This window comes from Papaver somniferum, chromosome 3, assembly GCF_003573695.1.
Source record: "Papaver somniferum cultivar HN1 chromosome 3, ASM357369v1, whole genome shotgun sequence".
In the NCBI taxonomy this organism is placed as follows: Eukaryota; Viridiplantae; Streptophyta; class Magnoliopsida; order Ranunculales; family Papaveraceae; genus Papaver; species Papaver somniferum.
Window position 1 is genome coordinate 91,417,992 of NC_039360.1, and position 15,047 is coordinate 91,433,038.

A 15,047-nucleotide genomic window follows, 5' to 3' on the forward strand; every position below is an offset into this window, starting at 1 on the left:
TTGCTCGTAAGACTGATGCACGTGTGGATAGTAATTGGGCTCACCAGGGTATGACCCATATCCTTCCAAACGTTGGCGTTCCCAACCACTATTCACACTATGGTAAGAGTAATGTTCATATTTTTCAGTTGGATAATCATATTCATTGTGATGGCTATTATAATACCAGTTTGAAATCCTAACTGCAAGGGAATTCTACACAAGCACAAACAAGGCTGACTCGACCACAACAAACCTATTTTATCTAGCAAACAAAAAGCATGATGGCTCCCTTAGATTTTTTCTAGACCAGCTTCTAATCCTTCGAAAGGGAATTCGTTACAATTTGAGCAAACCCCTATGGAATCAATCCGAGTTAAAGTAAGTTGAATTTAGGCGAGGGAAGCTCAGTGGAGCTTTGATACCCAAGGCTCACCGGAATTACAAGGCGGCGTAGTCACGCATTCAACTCACAGAAACCATCATGAACTTCGAAGTATGCTTAAAAGAGTAACCAATATTTTTCGAATGACTTTCCTATTAAGCTCGTTACCCTATCGGTCTCGTTCTAGTCAGTATTTTAAGCTTAGTTTCGCGTAGGTTACGTGTTCCTAAGGAGGGCAAGAAGGAAACGGTGATGAAATCCGAGTCCTTATCTTGATTTGGCCAGGCCTTTCCATTTACTAGAAAATTAAATCCGATTTCAGGTCCTCAACATATATGCATACAAAATCATCCAGTAAACCCGCTGACAGGGGATTCACGGGTGTTTAGAATTCTTACCTCCCGTTCCAGACGGGGGATGAACCGTTGAGGTCGACTCGGGCAACCGACTCCAATGTAAGTGTACGAACCCGAGGGGCCGAGACAGTATCGTAACTGTCGTCCTTACCTGTGCAGTTTATATTTAAACCAACCCTTCCTTAGAGTTTTAAAAATAAAGTCCAATGTTCAATGTCCGAAAGAAAAGAAAAAAAAAATGTCCAAAAATAAAATATTACAAAAATAAAAACCTTAATTACAGTTTCTAAAAAAAATAAAATAAAATAATATACAAAATCTTCTTCTTCACTCCTTTTGGATTCCTTCTTTGTTTCCTTATTTAGCTTCGCTTTTCTTTTCAGCACTTTCTCTTTTTTTCTTTAGCTCCGCTCCAAATATGAAAGCAAACAAGAAATACCAAAACGCATAAAAAAGAACAAAAATAATTAAAAAAAAAAAAAAGCCTAAAAACAAATCTATACACAAGTACGCGTCGGCGGCGCCAAAAATTGATCGATTTTATATAGTGGTAAAGGTTGTCGTTCACTCGGACTTTGTTGGACTGATTTTAAGTTTTAATAAACGAAAATAAGGAAAATATATACAAAAATGGTGACAAGATGAAGAGGCACTGAGACGCAGGATTTCACTACTTTTCATATTCTTGTGGTTCAATCATTAACTCTAGACAATGTAGCTCAAACAAAAGAAGTTGTGACTCTAATTCTTTGCCAAAAATAGATTTCATAAAACATTATTTGTAAGTCGTAAGCATGACGCATCAAAAGTAATTTAAACTAAGCATGCGACATCAGAAAAAATAACAAGTAATTAATAGAAATCATAAAGCAATTAAATCTATGCAAAAAGTCAATAAAAGAATTAATTCATTTACCACAATCATGAAAAGGTGCTTCCTCCATTGTCCCAGTGATGGGTCTAGCTCCACATAGTGAAAAACACACTCAAAATATAATTCATTGCTCAAAAATATGTTTCTATTAAAGAATTATAATGGAGCAGAGATTTGCAACGGTGGAAGGGCGTTACAGAATCTGCTGTTACAATTGTTGTTACAAAGAAAAGATGACAGGTACTACACAAACAGTGATCTATTCTTCGTCTTCTTCTTCTTCGCATGAAAGTGCAGGAACTCCGACTACAACTCTCTGCAGCCTTTTGTGCTCGCTACTTTATACCCCTAACTCTCCATCCCCCATCTCTAAACTTTAGCACTCTTTTATACCTAGCAGAGTCTCAAATCTCGACAGTAAATGCTTGAAATCTTCGCCATCAAGAGATTATTCTCGGAATATTTTCTCCTTTTCTTATTACCATGTACGTGATTTGGTTCTCTTTCACGCGTCTCTGCCAGACTATCTCTCCTTATTTACCTATTTCTCGCTCTTATTTTCAGGCTGCACACTCCATGCATGTCACAGATCGAGTCAACAACTTCCAGCCATTTGAATGACCACATAAATATTAAAATAATACTGGCGACCAAACTAAGTATAATTAATTAGAGTGATGATCATGGGATCAACATAAAATTTAGCGTTTGAATCTGGAATTATGAACCTTGGACTCAAAACCCTAGTTTTGATCAATTGCTGAATTGATGATTAATTGATAATTTATTGAAAATCATTTATGAAATGAAGGAGGGACCGGCTACATGGGATGATGAATCGACCATGTAGCGCCCAAATGCTCAAGTGAGCAAAATATCAAAGTCTCTTGAAGACCAGTTGGTGAAAGGATGATTAAATGCTGGTTTAATCCCGTGTTAAAATAATGCTCGTCTGAGCCTTAGGTGATAAAACCTAATTAATTATGAATAGATGAAGCATCGACCAAGGGGTCATGAAACCGGTCCTGGATGGTCATGGGATCGACTGACGATCATTTTATGAAGTTCCAAATTGTTTGGAAGAGTTTGAACCTAATGTGAACAAATTAGGTCAAATGATGAAAGTATGTGGGATCGTCCTCTTGCAAGACAAAGGGTCAACCTTGGTCGGTCAAGGTAATATGCTCTCGTCGCCAAAGTGTCCGTGTCTCAGTCCTTAGAATTTTGATATTTTCTGATGTGCGTTTGAGCAATATTTTGAGAAAATATGAAGAAATCAGAGATTTTTTGCTGAAACTGAGAAAACTTCATGAGATGAAGAAAAATAATAACAAAAATGAAGGAATCATGAAGTGTGGGTCGGCTATGGCCAAGGCATAGCCGGCCGGCCAAAGACCCCGGTCCAAAGATATTTTTTTCTAATTTTATAATATTTTTCATGATTTTAGGAAAATATCATAAAATCAAGGAGTTTGTTGAAACCAAAGAGTTTTCATGAGATGAGGAAAACATAGGTAATAATAATAAAATAAGGGGCGTGTGGGACCGGCCAAGGCATGACCGGCCGGCTAGGGCCCGGTCCCACGAGTTTTCCTAATTTTATATTATTTTTCATGAATTGAAGGAAATATCATGAAATCAAAGAGTTTTGTTGAAATCAAGGAGTTTCCTTGCGTTGAAGGAGTTTCCATGAGATGAAGGAAACATAAAAAATAAAATAAAATAAAATAAGGACGTGTAGGACCGGCTTGGGCATGACCGGCCGGCTAGGGCCTGGTCCCACGAGTTTTCCTAATTTTATATTATTTTTCATGAATTGAAGGAAATTTCATGAATTTAAGGAGTTTTCATGAAACGAAGGATATTTGCTCAAATGAAGAGATTTTCATGAGATCATGGAAAATAATAAAAATATGATAAATTATAAAGTTGGGCGTGGGACTGGCCACGGCACGACCGACCAGCCGAGGGGCCCAGTCTCTCAGCGCCATGATTAATATTTTATTGTTTATTATTTTCTTTCTATTTTGCATAGGTTCATCGTTTCTTCGTATTTTGGAATGCTCGTTCGTGCATTCAGGTGCTCGTTAGTGCATTATTGTTGAGTACACTTGCACCATTTTCGGGGCTTATTCGATAGTGCTCAAATGCCCGTGCGTTGAATATTTATTACTAACCCATGGAATTCTGCTGGGAAGAACCATAAATTGAAGTAACGAAATATTATGAAAAACATTGAATATTTTCCAGGGATTCAGTTAATGAATCTAATGATTTAAGAATAATTAATTGATGGCTCTATACTAGTACGATCAGGAATTGAGTGATATGAGCATTAGCTATTCAGGAATTGAGTGATATGAGCTTGTTGAAGCGTCATACTTCTTTTATATAGTCAAGGAAATCATTGTTACATCCTGAAGACGTTATTGCTCTATATTAGCAGGCAAGCTGTCTAGGAGCCGTCTAATCTTGCAATTCTATATAAAAGTAATTACTGAAATTGCTCAGCATTCATGAGATATGTCGGGTGCCTCAGCTGAAAGACTACACATCTACATATATTCTGAGAGACAGTATTCTCAGTCAGATATTCTTGTGGCATGAGCTTTCACACTTTCGATAAGAGACATGAGCCTCAATACTCATCTGATTGCTGGATCAAGAGCACATACAATTATGGGTTTACGATTTTAGCCCTTGTCGAAAATCCACCATCTATACTGGTGAAGCCGCCTATTCGGAGAGGAGAGTAACCTAATCAGGCGAAATCTCTTACGACCGCTCAGTTTAAAGTCTTCTTTGGGATTGAGAAGCTCTATTAGTACCGTTGGTGGGAAACTAGATAATTGCGGTTTATCTTGTGTTTTCGATTGATTTGATTGACTAACAGTGGTTGAACTTTTATTGCACCTAGTTTGTTTATGCTTGGAATCTTCTCTTCTGATATAAGATTCACTCAAACTATATCGAAGTTTCAACAAGGATATTTAGACTGTTTTTAGTTCTAAAGACGATCTTGTGATAATCCATTGTTAACAGACTTCGTTCCGTGCGTGATTGATCACAAGAGATTCAAGTTGTTGTGTGCAGGTGTTTATTGAAGATCTAAGAAGATTTGAAGAAAAAGAAGATATTGAAGATTTATGATTTGGGGTTCATAATCTTTGGTGTGCACAATACTTGTTTCGGTATAAGAGGATCCAACTATAATGGTTTATCCTTGTGGTAGATTGGATTGATTAGTTGTGTAGATCGACATCAATACAATTCTTTGGATCTAAGAACCTGACGAAAGAGTTTATTTGAGATAAACAGAAGAGCCTTTGTCGAACTCACATCACTTGGTTGAAGAGAGTTGATACCAAACAGATTAGTCGTTCATTTACTGTTTGGAATACGAACCAAAGGAATTGTTCCAAGTACGTGACTTATTCATAAGTTGGAGGCGTGGGAATACAGACGGAACTAGGTGAACTATAGGTTTAGTTGCTTGGTCTCAACTATACGCAGTTCGTTTAATTTTGTGTAGCGGCTTAATCCTGAGAGTATTCAATTCTGGACAAGGTCTCGGGGTTTTTTCTGCATTTGCGGTTTCCTCGTTAACAAAATCTTGTTGTGTGATTTACTTTTATTTTCCGCATTATAATTGTTTTATTATAATTAAAGTAAATTACACAAACGTTAATTCCTATTTACTTGATAAGAAATCCTATTGTGTTTGGTTAAGTCCGAACCTTTTTATCAAGTAAACATACTTCGTTGTTGTATTGTCTCGATCTCGTATCCATAGACGATCACACGAAGTGTGAACCGATTAGTTGCATTGTCTCGACTCAGTCCATAGACAATCACTTTCGGAGAAATGACTTATAGGTAGGAAAAGTTTTAGCTTGAGGTATATTTGGGTACCCTCGCCTTTTCAACACACAAATGAAATATACTTTCATTTAGATATGGGTAACCGTACCTAAACGTGTATATTGAATTGGCTCCATAACAGTTAACCGAAGTTAGCCACATGAACACTTTTGTGTTAACCATGTTCATCTTAGCACTTCTAGATCCAATGATACTCAAATGAATCTAATTACGTTACTTGTTCATTTGTTTATATTCTCATAGAAGTATACAAGACACAATTGAAGCAAAGTCGGATTGATACAAAAGAATCAGTTTATGAACATTTTAGCCACGGTTTGCAAAGATTGCATTCCTTAATTTGTAAATGTATTTGTTCATGAGTATGAAAACATACTTAGTCGATTTTAGAACTTTACCTCGTAAGTTTGCAAACGGGTACGCAAATTTAAGTTCTGGACTTTGGTCATGTCTGACAGTTCGCAAACAGGTGCACATACTGTCGTTCCAGACCGAATAAGTTTGCAAACGGGTACGCAAACTTAGTTCCCGGACTTTTAAAGTTAAAACCATTGGCATACGGGTATGCATACTTGGTTCCCGGACCTGAATCATTCTTACAACAGTTTGCATACGGGAACGCGTACTGTGCTATATTCAGACAATGGTTAATTGTTGTAAACTCTCATTTCAATCATTGAAACATTCTTAGAAGACAACAATAACTGTCTCACACAAACTATTAGTTTATAAGCAATTTTCAAGTGATCGAATGATCAGTACGAAACATTCTGAGTCTACATCAAATGACTGTCTCACACAAATCATGTAAGATGTAACTAGGTGATTTTCACATGATCATCTTTTGACTTTCGTCAAGAATAATGATGAACGTAGTTAAAGCAAAAAGCTTTCCAACACATATTTCAAGAAAGATATAAGCGAGTTAAACTCATCTCGAAATATGAAATGTGTATAACGTAAAGTCTATATAGTTATACGACTTTCTCAATAGGAGATAGAATAGAATAGACTTCTGAGTGATAGTTGAGTTCAAATCTCCACATACCTTTAGTTGATGAAGTTCCACAAGCTCTCCTTAGTAGTTTTTCGTCTTCAATCGATAAACGCGGTGAAGTCTAAAGCCCAACTACACATTCTATCCTGAGACATAACTATAAGTAGACTAGAAATCAAGACTTATAGTTTTGACAACTAAACTTGACAAACAAGCTTGAGATAACAACGCTTGCGAGTTCGACCGAGCAGTGCTCTAACAATTAGGATCAACTTTCTTAACATTAGGTGATCTAATGAGAGAGACACAATAGTCCGGGTGCACATTCTTACTGAAGAAGCATCCTGATTTTTGAAAATTTATTACTTGGCTACTAAAATCCTTAATGAGTGACATTAAGTTGTTAGCCTCATCATGAGTAGTTTTAGTGAATAAGAGACAATCGTCAACAAAGAGGAGATGAGAGATATTAGGGGCCTCTTTATTGACTTTGAACCCATGAAGAGATGACATTGTTCAGCATGCAACAAATATCTAGAGAAAGACTCCATGTATAATGATATTGGCCAATAATCACATTATTCTAGATATTCTTGTTTGGAACATAAGCAGATCGGAAGGGTGATATAATTTGCCTAAAAGAAGTTTCACCTTATTTTCAATGATATTAGAAATTATCTTATAACTAGTATTGCATAATGATATTGGCCAAAAGTTAGCAGGACTAAAGGGATTGTTGACTTTAGGTACAAACGGGATCGTTGACTTTAAGTACGAGAGGCAGAAACATATGATTCATTTCTTTAAGCGAATGCTTAGAGTGGATAAAACTTTGAACAGTTTTCAAAACATCATTTTCCACCAATTCTATGTTCTGCTTATAAAAACCCGCTGGAAATCCATCAGGTCATGGGGAAGACCATGAAATCATTTGTTTGATTGTGTCTCTTAACTTCTTGTAAAGTAACGGGACTCAGATAATTAGTCACTGTCCTACTTAGTTATACAAGGTCTCAAGTCCAATTGGGTTCTCAAAAACATGGGATGGTGAATGCTCAGATTGCCTATTATCGCAGTCTAATGACTAATGCATTGCACAGTAATGGTCTGACGGTTGAGCTATGGCCAAACTGCGTTGGACAAGGCCACTATAGATGGAAGAGCACATCATGACCCGCTAAAGCAAAAAGTTCAACAGAACTGCCCACCGGAACATGGGATCCATTTCCTCCTTGATGACCCTTCATGAAGATATATGGTGGAATGAAAAAGTAAATATAACTACACGGCACATTGGACGTTGTTGACCAGAAGTATTGGCCTATTGGGCCAAACTGAGACTTATGGTCATTTTTCCAGCAAGGACAACCCCAGTGTATTTTCCACACTGGATAGAGTAGACACCCAATTCCTCCGCCAAGACATTCACAAGATAAATGTCAATAAGAAGATAATGAATCCTAGAGGCAAAATTCAAATTTAGGGAGTGCGAGAGTTCGCAATGAAAAAAAATAAGAAAAAAGAGGAGAAAATGAAATCCGATAAGCCACATTAATGATGCTTAAGTGTGCCTTTCTAGCTTTGATTATGTTGTGCCACTACATCTAAGAAGCTGGGATCCAGCACTTTAGCTTACTTGCTGCTGGTGGTTTCCATACATTGGATAAGCTCCATAAGCAGCAGCTGCATGCATGGCCTGATCCTGAGGTGGTGCCACAGCATAACCATAATCATAGCCCTGTCCTCCATAGAATCCTGCTCCTCCGTTCCAGTGATTCCCAGCATCCCCTCTCTGTCAACAGGCAAACATTACACACCCCAATCCGACTACACCCGAATGCATGCAGGTATCAATACTTAAAAACCAAATGTAAAACAACAAAATCGTGGTATAGCAGAATGTGTTTCCATTAGGTAAAACATTCTTACCTGCTTGTTTGCAGGATTACGCCCCCAAGAAAGGCGGACAGTCTGCTTACCAATGACTGTCCCGTTCAATCGCTCGAGTGCTTCTTCGGCATTACTTCTGAAATAGGTGATGGACACAATATATATATAATAGGTATCAAAGAAGACATTTAGCAAATTATTCTAATTTTCTACGGTAACTTGATATAGTCATGAAAAAGACAAACCTGTTAGCAAATTGTACGAATCCACAGCCTTTTCCAACAGGGATTTTAACAGAGGATATCTCACCATGTTGAGAAAATGGCTGCCTGAGTTCTTCATCTGTTATACTTGGGTCAAGCCCTCCTACAAATATCTACATTAAAACGCTGGGTTAATGATAGATAAGTTTAGGTATAGTCAAGGAAGAAAATTGCAGGAGAGAAGTTGGCTCACTGTTGTGTTAGTAGAATCCTCCTCGGATTGAGATCCCTGAGCTGAAGCATTTCCACCTACAAATTCCAAAACTAAATTAAAAGACGAAACTAAGAAAGTTTGTTCACAACTCAAAATAAGACCATCAGCGAGAGCATTTTCTTCTTCTATTAAATATTACCCCAGCACAACTCTAAATTAATATACTCCCAAGTACGGGGAAGGCGACAATTAATCTCAACTCTCGTGCTCCCTTAAAATGAATATGGAACCAATGAAAATAGGGAGTCAGTTCCTATTACTAGCTTAAATTGATGACCACTAGGTGTTAAAGTAACTGGCTTTGTAATCCCCAATGATGCATAATGATACATCAATACGCAAGATATACTACTTTAAATCAGCTATAAAGGTAACTAAAGCTTTACCAAGAAGGAAGAAAAAAGAAAAACGGAAAGAGAAAGAGAGAATGAAAGGAAATATATTTTCATCGGGATTAAAGCTGATACGCTCACCCTTCTTTCCATCAGACAAGCTTGCGCTTCTCTCTCTCCCTCTTGACTACCTTGAGTAGACCGACAGTCCACTACCTGTTTGTTTCATCTTTTTTGTTTTTTATTATAGAAGAATGTAGACAATAATGACGAAGAAGCGTATAGGAACTTGAGCTAATGAAGAATTAAAACACAGCAACCACAATTAAGAAGCTGAGTACTTGAAAAATAAAGAGGTGGAGAAATAAAGATCGAGAAAGAAAGAGACCGAAGTACTTCAGTGCCATTATAATGAAAGAAGCATGGGTAACTTTGAAACAAGAAAGATTGAAAAACATTGTAGCTTACAGAAGGGACAATTAATTTAAACGAAGAAACAGATAGGACATATGACCTGATCAGAAAGAAAATTTGTAGGCTTCAAATACTCATTGGCCTAGCAAGACAAAGAGCAATGCAGAGGAGAGTGCTGATTATTGAAGATGTACTCAGATAAATAGATAATCCAATGAAGGAAAAAAAGGAGAGAAGAGCTTTTGAATTGAAATCTAATGCAGACTTGAAAATAAGAACAACAACAAAAGGCAATAATGACTTGCAAATAAGAAAGACCAGAAAGAATATATGAATACTTATGAGAATATAACTAGAGACCCAGAGGTATTCATAAACTGGCAAGAACATGGGAAAGAGAAGAAACAAATACAATAAACATGTGTCCAGATGTTTCTCTTACGATTGTTCTTTACTTACTACATCAGTGATCGACTTAGGCAAGGTTGATTCTATAACTAGTAATCGAATTACTCGCATTCTTTGTCTACTAAGACCAAGCTATGATATGAGTTGCTTGTTTATCAGGTGGTTTGAAAATATTATGACACGCTGAACACAACAAACAATTACACCTAACCACCAAACGGTAGATGCCCAAAGTTTTATGTGCACTATAACAAACGCGTACCTTGAGATGACATTTGCTGGAACCCAGTTGATTTCCTTGGGGTTGCAACACCTACACGCATCGGCCTACTAGAACAATAAACACCATTCATTTCTGTAATTGCCTGTGTCCTCTCGTTATCATCACCGAATCTAACAAAACCATAACCTTTAGAACGTCCAGTATTTGCATCTATGACAACTTTTGCCCCTTTAACGGATGGGTATCTACTTGCAAAAGTTTCTTGCAATAATGTGTCTGTAACATCAGAAGCCAAATCTCCTACAAATATAGAACGGTCTGAACCAACATCTGAACGCTTATCTCCCATGCTAAAGGAGGCCCAGTTCAATCTAAAAGGTTGTTCTGCATTTGGCATAGCAGAACCATTATAGGTCTGCAAAACTTTCTCAGCTGCTGCACGTGTACAGAACTCAACAAACCCATATCCTTCGGACTGACCGGTTTGCTTATTTCGAATGACCTTAATGGACGCAACCTACATTTTTCATAAAACCAATATCAGAAAACAAGAATGCATTTCGAAATAGCAGACACAAAAACAAGCAAGGCACAAGCACTGAAGCACACCACACATTACTCAAACAATCCTTATCGAAAAGCAATGTCAGACGAAGCTACAAACTTAATCAAATTTTAGCAAAGGTTGGCAAATAAATAAAGCCAAAAAAAGAAGCGACTTTGATTTTTATTGATATTCAATTGAAAAAAGTAACATTCTTATTAAGCACAAGAATACACTTGATCTAAGCTATTTGATAACCAGTCAATAAGGCAACAAAATCATCCAGATTTAATCAAATTAACTATTCATTGCCAGACTTCAGATTTTACAATTTTCATTACTATCAGATCCCTATTCAAATCTATAAGTAACACAGGTTTTTACTTCATCCATACATATAACAACAATGAAGAAACAAAACAAAGAAATATCATCATATGCTCATTCCTGACAAATTCATTATCAAAAAAATATATTCAATAAACCAATAACTGTCTAAAACAAAGATAAAAAGTTAGGATAGAACGAAAGAAACCTCTCCGGTATGAGCGAAGCAGCTATTAAGATAATTCTCTTCCATCCAATAATGAAGATCACCAACCCAGATTGTTCTATTCTCTTCCGAAGATCCTTGTTGTGATTGTTGTTGTTGTTGATGATGTGGTATTGTAGGATAAGGAATAAAACTCTGAGGTGGAAAAGGTTGATGAGACATCATCTGGTGATGATGAGGATGTTGCATCACCATTGTTGCTGCTGGATATTGCATAGCCATCCATTGCTGCTGCTGTTGTTGCTGTGAATCTGCACCGTTCGTCTGTTGAGGCATCATACTTATATATATAGATATAGGTTAATGTTGTCTCACTCTCTTTCTCTTACTTCGTTTCTCTCTTTTAATGGAAAAAAGGGTTTTTTTAGAGAGAGAAAATCTAAAAGATCTGAAACAAGAAGAAGAAAACCAGAACTGGTAATAGAGAGAGAGAAAGAGAGAAGAGGATTATTAGGGATGACTGTGATGACTGTGATGAGGAGAAGTCATCTTCTTTTGACGCGAGGTTGTTTTATAACCGTTTGATTAATTATTTCAATTTCAACCGTTGATATCAATAACTATAGTGATCAACCGCCGCCACCTTAGATTTTATCTCTTCCCACATATAGATGCACTACTACTAGCGTCCACCCTAGAGTTAACGGCTGTAACCGGAACTCCTCATGTTCGTAACCGTTGATCTCTTTAGATCTGAGATTTATACGATGGGGTGGAAATATAATGATTGATGATGTGAAAAATTATAGACCAAGTATAGTACTAATAGTTACAGCGGTTTGCGAAGTTTGATAATTGTGGGATGAAGACATCGATATCCCTTATGAATTTGACTATATCCAAGGAAAACACAAGGATACGACTTGGGGCCAAACTTATTTTTGGCGTAGTCTCGGAAAACACCTGCAACCAAAAACTCGCAAAAGATTCATTTTGACGGACATACAAACTCGTTACTCGAGAACATTCACAAATTGAGCAAAGACAAGATCTTTGATTTTCCTTTTGCTTGAATTTTATTCCGAACAAGGGTTACAGTGGTAATAATTGCGCTTAAACCATACATATTAATTTTTTATACGTTTTATACTTACTTTTTCATGAAAATTCTGTGAAAGTTGCTTACTTTTTATGCACGATTAGCGGGTGATAGGAGACCATTAACAAGCATAGGAGACCGTCTAAGGCATGATTTATAGGGAAACACCCCTATTAGCGGGCGATATCATTTGAGTCATCCGACGTCCAGGATCTCTTAATATTTATTTGTCTTACATGAAATGGTATCACTCCCAAGTAATAATGGTATCCCCTATATAAATCATGGTCTGAGGAGCACATATTTTTTTCCGAAACGCCAAATTTTTTTTTTTTTTAGAGGCGGAGTCAAATACAATAGGAAACTACAAATGCAAGATCAATCTGCAATGTTATAATATTGAGGGAGGATCCACTGACGTGTTTACATGCACGCTATCATACATGATCTGCGTCCTTTTCTCCACAAAACTCAATATAATATTTTGATGATACGTTCCTCTTATAAGATTATATATTCCTATCAAAAATGAGTATGATTCAAGATACCAAACTTCACCATCTACCAACCTTAATTCCCACCGTTCATTTTTAACTGCTGATTTTCAAATGGGTGGATGGTGGTGTTACACATCCCGGTTGGTGTTTGTTTTTGGTAGGAATACAGAGTCTTATAAAAGGAACGCATCATCAAATTATTAGACTTAAATTTATTGTCCTTTGAGTTTTGTGGAGAAAGGGGTACAAATCACGTATAATAGTTTGCATGTAAGAGTGTCATTTGATCCTCCCTATGTAGTATTTGACTAGAACTAATAGACTTCAAAGTTCGTATATCACAATTCTGAATGCCATTGTTTGTTTTGTAAGAGTAATTATCTCATGTGCTTCCTTAGGTCTTCCTCCAAACACCCTATTGTTTTGCTCTTTCCGAATGGCCTATATCATCACATAATGAGGTATGCAGTCATATTTTCTTGAGCAAATTACATACACAAGTATCGAAGTGTTCCTTAGCAATAGCACGCATTGACCAAGAGATACGAAATGCTCTAATGAAATAGTCACATCCATCGAAGAGTAGCTGCAATGAAGTAACAAATGATCAACAATATCTATGTCAGATTTGTATAGAGGGTATCCTCCCTTTCTATACTTATGTCTTTATTTTTCAGCATTACTATTGTAGGGAAAGAGTTGTGAAAAACAGCCAAAGCATAAAGCTTACTTTGGTAGGTATGTTATTTTTACACAGATAATTGATTTTTGCTTCTTTAGTATAATCATCAATGTCTAGTCGTATCGACGAACATCGTCTCTAAATTAGTAAAAGTAGCACTTAGACGATTACTGTCATCGAAACAACTCCCTATGGGATCGACGTGCATCTGCCGTTATCTATGTTATAGACACCATTCGCTTGTAGTTTAATATTGTAGGCATTTTCTAAGCCTACCACAAGACAATGCTCAAGGTTGAACTGGCGTTCAAGGTGGAGTCAGTGTCTCACACATTAACTCTCAAGTGCAACAGGGTTCTAGGCGGGTAAAGAAACGGTCAAGGTGGAGTTAGTGATTGCCTTTTCATTAACTCAACGTGGAGTAGGATTCTAGGGTACATAGTGACATTAATCATGATCGATGGGTAGTATATAATCATATGGTGGAGTATGATTGGACGAGTGAAGTAGGGAATTTCTTCTTGATGTTATGGACATCTTAAATACCAAGATGTCTAGTTGGAAATGTTTTTATTCCTAGAGTTTGTTATAAAACTGCTGATGAGCTTGCGAAATTCAAAAGGAAGTTTACAGTTGAGAGAATATGGTCAGATAGACCACCTACTGTCATTGAAACTCAATTGTCTTTAGACTTCTCAAACCTTGAATCTTGAAACTGCTCCGGCATTCAACCAGCTACTTTCTCTCTCTTCTCTCTCAAACCTCTTAATAATTGAGTAATTCTCCTTTACCCGGAGATTGCCGGACCTGGAAATGCAGTTTTGATTAATCTTGTGAGAGGTTACATTGGGGGTTGAGATCACTGATGATAAAAAATTTCAAAAAAAAAAAAACAATTATCTTTTTCTTGTTTGTCCATGATCAAATCCCTACAAGTTGCATGTTTTTTCAAAAAAAAAAAAAAAATCTTTCATGACTTCATTTCATCCAACTCTTTTTAATTTTGGCTGCATGACAGGGGTTTGTAGTCGATTTTCTCTCTACTGCTCTTGAATCCTATTGATGTTCTAATGCTCTGATCCTCTGAGTTATTGATAAGGAGATTCACGCTCACGTACTTCGGCTTCATTCCTAGGAATGCTTTCTTTATATTTAGCATCTAAGTTCTCGGTCTCTGCTACTGCTTTGTCGAATGCAGTAGGATCTCAACCATAGTGATTTCTTAGAAATTTTTCTTCTTCAAAATAGTTGATGTTCTTAACTACAGAGTTTAGAATTCTTGGCATATGAAAATTTACATTCACGGGAAAGAGATTAGTTCTTACTACGTTTTTCTTTTTTCTCTTTACTTGTTTGTTTTTTTTAAACAAAGAACCGCCGCCTATCTCTTCTTTATCGGAATAGTGTCGCCGATGTTTATTTTTTCAATGGTAACATTTTCAAAAAGAAAAATGGTAATTAGTAAAAATCAAATTTTTCAAAAGTAATTAGTAATTGGTAACTCTCTGAAAAAGA

General features: G+C 36.7%; 1 protein-coding gene across 1 annotated transcript; it reads right to left on the reverse strand.

Moving 5' to 3' along the window:
• Positions 1–7,881: 7,881 nt before the first annotated feature.
• Positions 7,882–11,767, reverse strand: LOC113356808 (polyadenylate-binding protein RBP47-like). The gene is made up of 6 exons (XM_026600038.1): positions 11,297–11,767; positions 10,257–10,734; positions 8,820–8,875; positions 8,609–8,739; positions 8,403–8,499; positions 7,882–8,265 (listed from the first exon to the last, which is right to left on the reverse strand). The coding sequence occupies exons 1-6, from the start codon at positions 11,591–11,593 to the stop codon at positions 8,101–8,103; spliced, it is 1,224 nt and encodes a 407-aa protein (XP_026455823.1). The 5' UTR covers positions 11,594–11,767; the 3' UTR covers positions 7,882–8,100.
• Between the last annotated feature and the right edge of the window lie 3,280 nt (positions 11,768–15,047).

Excerpts from the sequence above, each read along its gene's own strand:
- LOC113356808 (XM_026600038.1), bottom strand. The coding sequence starts at position 11,593 with ATGATGCCTCAACAGACGAACGGTGCAGATTCACAGCAACAACAGCAG. Across the intron at positions 10,735-11,296 it reads GCTTCGCTCATACCGGAGAG|GTTGCGTCCATTAAGGTCAT; the intron begins GTTTCTTTCGTT and ends TGAAAAATGTAG. Across the intron at positions 8,500-8,608 it reads TTCGTACAATTTGCTAACAG|AAGTAATGCCGAAGAAGCAC; the intron begins GTTTGTCTTTTT and ends CACCTATTTCAG.